At 34.7% G+C, this 7,287-nt stretch overlaps 1 protein-coding gene across 1 annotated transcript; it reads left to right on the plus strand.

Annotated features, from left to right (window-relative positions):
* The first annotated feature begins 3,346 nt into the window (after window positions 1-3,346).
* On the plus strand, window positions 3,347-3,617 carry LOC134364180 (small nuclear ribonucleoprotein G-like). The gene has a single exon (XM_063080093.1). The coding sequence runs from the start codon at window positions 3,347-3,349 to the stop codon at window positions 3,533-3,535; it is 189 nt and encodes a 62-aa protein (XP_062936163.1). The 3' UTR covers window positions 3,536-3,617.
* Window positions 3,618-7,287: the final 3,670 nt, after the last annotated feature.

A 7,287-nucleotide genomic window follows, 5' to 3' on the forward strand; every position in this document is an offset into this window, starting at 1 on the left:
AAGAAAGCCTGCCCATTTACAATAGCCACCAAAAAAATAAAATACTTAGGAATTGAGATAACCAAGGAGGTGAAAAATCTCTATAATGAGAACTACAAACCACTGCTGAGAGAAATTAGAGAGGATACAAGAAGATGGAAAGATATCCCATGCTCTTGGATTGGAAGAATCAACATAGTGAAAATGTCCATACTACCCAAAGTGATATACAAATTCAATGCAATCCCCAGCAAAATTCCAAAGACATTTTTCTCAGGAATGGAAAAAACTCTGCAGAGATTTATATGGAACAATAAAAGACAACGCATAGCCAAAGCAATGCTGAGCAAAAAAAATAAAGCTGGAGGCATAACACTACCTGACTTTAAGCTATACTACAAAGCTATAATAACCAAAACAGTATGGTACTGGCATAAAAACCATTTTTAATCCATTCACTACTGCACAGTCCTATAACCCAATCACCTCTTCAAGGCTCCACCCTTCAAATACCATAAAAGATTTCCCACCCTTTTATCAGTCACAGTGGGGCCAAGTTTCTAATGCATAAAACTTGGGGGACACAATTCAAGCTTCAATGAGTTTTGGGGGAGCAATCCAATCCACTACACTCCTTCTTCTGTCTTTTTTTTTTATTCAGTCCCTCAGTAAATTCAAAATGCCCACCCGCCTTGGGGAGGGCAATCTACTTTACTGAGTCCACTTATTCAAATGATAATCTCACAGATACACTCAGCAATATGTTTAATCTGGCGTCCCATACAGTAGTGAAGCTGGCAGGTAAGGTTAACCATCACACTGCCCGTCTGAAACAGTGAAGACCAGATGACAAAAAACAATAACTTAAAAATACTGAAAGAAAAATAGAACTCTCAGTGAAGAACTTTCTTTACAGAGAAACTGTCATTTTAAAATCAAGATAAGCTGAAAAGTTTCTCATATTAGCAACAAAAACAAAAAAACAACAAAGAATTCATCAGCAGCAGACCTGTTTTTGCCGAAGGCCAAAGGAATTTGTTCAGACTAAGGGGAAATAAAACCATATTTTGAGGTATATCCTCAGGAAGGAATGAAGAAATCATAACTGGTAGGTATATGTGTAAACAGAAAAGACTATATATTCTTTACTTCTCTTAATTTCTCTAAAAGACACTTGCATATATAGACTAATTTTTTCACACAAATATGGTAGGGTTTTCAATGTATGTAAATTCAATACATGTAAAAAGAATAGTGCAAAGGATGAGAAAATGAATGAAACCATACTGTTGCAAGATTCGTATATCTCATAGGAAGAATACGGTATTATGTTATCAGTTGAAGTTGTATCCCATAATCCCTAAAGCAACAACTAGAATGATAATGCAAAGAGGTATTGCTAAAAGCCAGCAGGGAAATCTAACTCAGCATTGCCAAGATTGCTCCCTTCATCATACATGATCAGAAAAGGATAATCCGGGCAATTTAGGGGGGTTTTGCAAAAGCTGGCTTCAATGTTATACTTCCAAGTATAGATGAATGGTTTTATAAAATGTTATAAATACAGTCATAATAATAAATGAGAAACTTTTCTCTTTTCCAGGATTCAGGATAGAGAGCCTCTAAATTAGAGTCAGGACATATTGTTTGTTCCTCAAACAATTTAATACTACAAAATAATAATAATAATAAATCAAAACTGACAGGCCTAGCTCAATTATGTTGGTAACTTATTACAAAAGTAGAATTTTGATTTTACTTTTGGGTGTTTCATAGATAACCAAAAGTAATAGTAAAAAGCACTAGAATCAGTGCCAAACAGCTAGATTCTACAATGATTGCATATGTATACATGCTCATGTGGACAGAGCCTGGGTGCAGAGAATTGAACCAGGCTAATGCTGAGCTCCAAGAATAGGAATGTAGTTCGAGTAATAATATGATCACATTTTATTGACTGAAAAATACTGCAAAAATTCTAATTTATCTGCATATAAACTAAATGAAATGTTTAGTTGTACTAGTCAGTCAGAGAGGAAGGAGAGAGGAATCCCTGGAGAGAAGGTACAAAATGAAGAAATGTGATAGAAAAGAGAGGAATGAGCAATCTGGTGAGAGGCTGGAAAGAAGGTAAAAGATGAGCTCTGAGATATTCACAGTGAGAATGATGTTTTATATAAAGGGCTATCTATTCATTCTGTATAAATTTGTTCCCAGTGTTCCCTTCCACCTTTGGCTACACTGTATTAGATAACATTTTTCTAATTGCAGATGCCATGACTTTCATCCAAAGTGGCTTCAGCCAAAAAAATAATTCATTGGTTCATATAAACTGAAAAATCAAAAACTAGAGCTCATTTCTAAGATGGCTTGGTTCACAATTCAAATAGTACCCCTAAGATCTACTTTCAGCTCTTTTACCACTGACCTGATTGGTCTGCTGTGTATAAGTGATCAGATATGGAATGTTAATCTTGTCTTACCTGAGGCCACATGACTACCCCTTGGATCTTTGGCTGGAGTTTGCCTCACTGAAGCGTATTGCCTGAAAATTGAAGATGCAACATCTCAATACTATTTCCCCCGCAAAAAGAGAGTAAAATCCTGGACAAACAAAAATAGTCAAAATATACTTCATTTTACAAATTTCTACCACATATAGATGACTTGTATGAAATGGGTTTGGGCAAACTATAACATGGTTTATTCCATACTTGGGTTAAGGGACAGAAAAGAGAAGGGATATACGTAACAGGGATATATGTCAAAAAGAAAGAGCCAGCTAATTTAGCAACAGCCAAATACCAAAAGAAAAATATAGAGGAAGTCCAATCCCCTAAGGAAAAAAAGCCTGAAGATATGGGACACAAAATTGTCCCATGTAAACAAAATTTTCATATAATACATTACTAAACATCACAGGACTGCATGTCCTCAGCAAGGCAGAGTATATAATTCAAAGATTTGTGAAACACACTGCTATAATAATATTAGCTCAGTTATTCCACATTGTTTTCACACTATTTAGGGGAATACTTGCATTTAACTTTGTTAGATGTAGTTTGTCTTTTATTGGAATAAAGGTGAATGTATGCAGATAGCATCAGGTAAATACATCATGGAAACTGCAAAAAAAACAAAGTTTATACAATCTTTCACAGGGGTCAGTCTATATAAGTGAGCATGCCAATGAATAAACATCTTTTCATATGCAGAGATCAGATATATTAAGTCTAGAATCTAAGAACTGAACTTTAAATTTAGGATGATCTTCATATCTTTCACTATTCTCAAAATGTTCTTTGTTTCTCTGCCTTGTTCTTTGATAAAATGATTAATGGTTCTCTGGGCCCGCCAAGTAGACAGCATGAACAAAACTCACCCTCCCAAATTGAAAAAATTTATGGACAAGAAGTTATCATTGAAATTAAATGGTGGGAGACATGTCCAAAGAATATTGCGGGGATTTGATCCCTTTATGAATCTTGTGATAGATGAATGTGTGGAGATGGCAACTAGTGGGCAACAGAACAATATTGGAATGGTGGTAATATGAGAAAATAGTATCATCATGTTAGAAGCCTTGGAATGAGTATAAATAATGGCTGTTCAGCGGAGAAATCCATGTCCCCTCACCAAAGGGCCTGTTTTTACTATGGTGTGAAAATCGGGTTATGTACATTTTTATATCAGACTTTTTGTTAAATAAACTTCTAATAGTCAAAAATAAAATAAAATAAAATAAAATGATTAATGGTTGTTGTATTACTTCAAATAAAAGTTTTATTTTCTGAACAAAAAAGCAAAAACAGTGAAGAAAATCACAGCCATTTTATTTAACACTGAAAACTAGCTGTAAGGAAGGATAACTAAATCATGTTCTTAAGTGGAATACTAGCACTTTACACTTGCTGTATCCGCAGTCAGTCATTTATTGGCATTGCGTGGACACAGTTTCTACAAATTTGCAGAGTCAGGATGCACAGGGGAAAACACTCAGGCCTTGGAGTGACATATGGGTTTAAGATCAGCTCCAATATTTACTAGCACTGTGTCCTTTGACAGGTTCCGCCAATGTATTTTCACGTTCCTCCAATGTACTTTCATTTTATTTTAGAACAATTTTAGATTTACAGAAAAGTTGTGAAAATAGAGTTCCCATGTACTGCACTCCCAGTTTCTTCTAGTATCATCTTACGTTCATAGGGCGCAAGTGTCACAATGAAAGAACCAATGTTGATACATTATTTTAAACGAAAATCTGTAGTTTATTCAGATTTCCTTAGTTTATACCTAATGTACTTTTTTCACTCCAGAATCCCATCTATTATACAGCATTGTATTTAGCAGTTATGTCTCCTTCGGCTACTCTCTGGAACTCAATTTCACTGCTATAGACCCCGGCTGACCTTGTCAAGGCTTGGCTTCATGCTTCACTTTAGCAGGTCTTGAGTAAAACTTAGGCTAGTTAGGTTTTTATTTCTATGATTTGATCTTTCTGGTACCTCAGCTGCATGTTCAAGGGTTAATGAGGTATTAAAATTTCTCCACTTCATTTGGACAAAATCTCCAAAGACCATCAGCCTGTTCAATTTCCAGCATCTGTGTTTTGTTCAGACCTTGGAGTGTCAATTCTCTGGTAAGTCTCAGTTAGTCACACCCTAATGATACTCAGCCCAGCCCCCAGCCATACACTCCCAGACAATGTACATATGGACTCCTGTACAGAACTCTATTCTGTGCCTTCCTTCTCTTTGTTATTTCTTCAGTTTTCTATTCTCTGGCTTCTCATCTTGGAGGGGAGGCCATGATCTGTTGGACTCCAACTCAGTGAGTCACAGTTGGGAAATTATCCCCAAGTGGAGAGATACAGAAATTGGCAAGAAAATCATGAATTTTTCTTCACTTAGGACTTGCAGGCTTGCACTGATGATTGTGAAGACCTGACAATATGTCATCTATTTTATTCAATTTAATAGGTGTTTATAATGGGAGGTTTATTTCAGTACAGTATTAGTATTATTGAAGTTAAAGTTCTTCATGATTTTTAAAATATTTTTATTTCCACCTCAAGTGTATATTAATATCTAGTTAATTCTATAAAATTATATGTGTATATACATATGTATACACATATGAGGGTCCTTCAAAAGCTCATGGAAGAATTTGTATTATATTTCAATTCTATTTTTCCATGAATTTTTTGAAGTGCCCTCAGGCATACCCATGTATACACACATATACACTTGTATATAATTAGGTTTTGGTTTTGGTTAACAGAAAAAAACATGTTGGCTTGGTACACTTACATAGGTAATAATCATTTATACCACTTTACGGGGGAGTTTATCCCCTTTGTGCAGGAGAAAATAAATTAATATGAATTTAGATAATATAGTCCCTTTTATTCATATTGATGTGAATTTATTAATTTATTAATAACTTATTAATTAATTAATGTGGATTAATATAACGTAGTCCCTTGTATGCTCTTTATAGCAGTCAGCATTGGCGGACTGCAGAGTGCTCCTAACTATCATCATTTTATGTGAATTGGGAGAGGCACTAGGGCAACTGCAAATCTAGACTTAGGGCTATGGTTTGCTTCCCCTGTGAACCCAGGATGAACACTGCAGGAGTGTCCTGTGGAATAAATGGACTTTTTATTATGCCAAGTGTAATAAAACCTGAAATAGGTCAACAGGACTATCTGGGAATGCTTAGCTATTAATTTAGCCAAAATATCATATATATGTATGAATGAAATAAAATATATCACTCTTTAAAATAGTTTTTCAGATATATGAATGAAATAAAATATATCACTCTTTAAAAGAGTTTTTCAGATATATCAGTCCTTAAGTGGTAAACTAAGGTTTAGTGATACACAAACATATTTTCAAGGAAAGGATTTATTAAAGGAATAGTTATCAAAACAACCTGAACACGAAACTTTGTGTTAATATACACCATAAAGAAGCTTTAAATTTCTAATAATAGAAAGTTAGTATAAAGACCAGCACTTTTTCATATAAAGAAACTAAGACTTAAAGAAATAAGGTTAAACTAAGTTCCAGAAAAATTAAATAATTTGAACAATGTCACTTAGCTAATAAGTAGCAGACATGGATGGAGAGTTCAGTTTTATATATTTTTTGTATAATCCCAGGTCATTCTAGGCTAGTCTCAATTTTCCCAATTTATAATTATCCAGGAAGGAAATAACTTGTCCCATTGACTTATTTACTCTCTGTTTATTATAAAAATGAGGGTTTTCTTCCCTTCCCTGCTACTTGCTAAGTATAACCTTTTTCTCCACTTACAGTAGCCATTAACGTTTTGCTCTATTCTCCAATTCCTTATTCATTTATATTTTTATTTGATAAATATAAAGCTAATATAAAGCTATGTACATTATTTGTTTGTTTTATTTTATTTTATTTTTTATTTTATTTTTATTTTTTTTCCTTTTATTTTATTTATTTTTATTTTATTATTTTATTTTTATTTTTTTTTTAAATTTTATTTTGTCGATATACATTGTAGCTGATTATTGCTCCCCATCACCAAAACCTCCCTCCCTTCTCCCTCCCCCCCTCCCCCCCAACAATGTCCTTTCTGTTTGCTTGTCGTATCAACTTCAAATAATTGTGGTTGTTATATCTTCTTCCCCCCCCCCCCGGTTTGTGTGTGTGTGTGTGTGTGTGTGTGTGTGTGTGTGTGTGTGTGTGTGTGTGAATTTATATATTAATTTTTAGCTCCCTCCAATAAGTGAGAACATGTGGTATTTCTCTTTCTGTGCCTGACTTGTTTCACTTAATATAATTCTCTCAAGGTCCATCCATGTTGTTGCAAATGGCAGTATTTCATTCGTTTTTATAGCTGAGTAGTATTCCATTGTGTAGATGTACCACATTTTCCGTATCCACTCATCTGATGATGGGCATTTGGGCTGGTTCCAACTCTTGGCTATTGTAAAGAGTGCTGCGATAAACATTGGGGAACAGGTATACCTTCGACTTGATGATTTCCATTCCTCTGGGTATATTCCCAACAGTGGGATAGCTGGGTCGTATGGTAGATCTATTTGCAATTGTTTAAGGAACCTCCATACCATTTTCCATAGAGGCTGCACCATTTTGCAGTCCCACCAACAATGTATGAGAGTTCCTTTTTCTCCGCAGCCTCGCCAGCATTTATCGTTCATAGTCTTTTGGATTTTAGCCATCCTAACTGGGGTTAGATGGAATCTCAATGTGGTTTTGATTTGCATTTCCCGGATGCTGAGTGATGTTGAGCATTTTTTCA

The sequence above is a fragment of the Cynocephalus volans genome, chromosome 1 (assembly GCF_027409185.1).
Source record: "Cynocephalus volans isolate mCynVol1 chromosome 1, mCynVol1.pri, whole genome shotgun sequence".
NCBI lineage: Eukaryota > Metazoa > Chordata > Mammalia > Dermoptera > Cynocephalidae > Cynocephalus > Cynocephalus volans.

Bases quoted from the DNA above. Each gene is read 5' to 3' on its own strand.
- LOC134364180 (XM_063080093.1), top strand. From the start codon at position 3,347: ATGAACAAAACTCACCCTCCCAAATTGAAAAAATTTATGGACAAGAAG.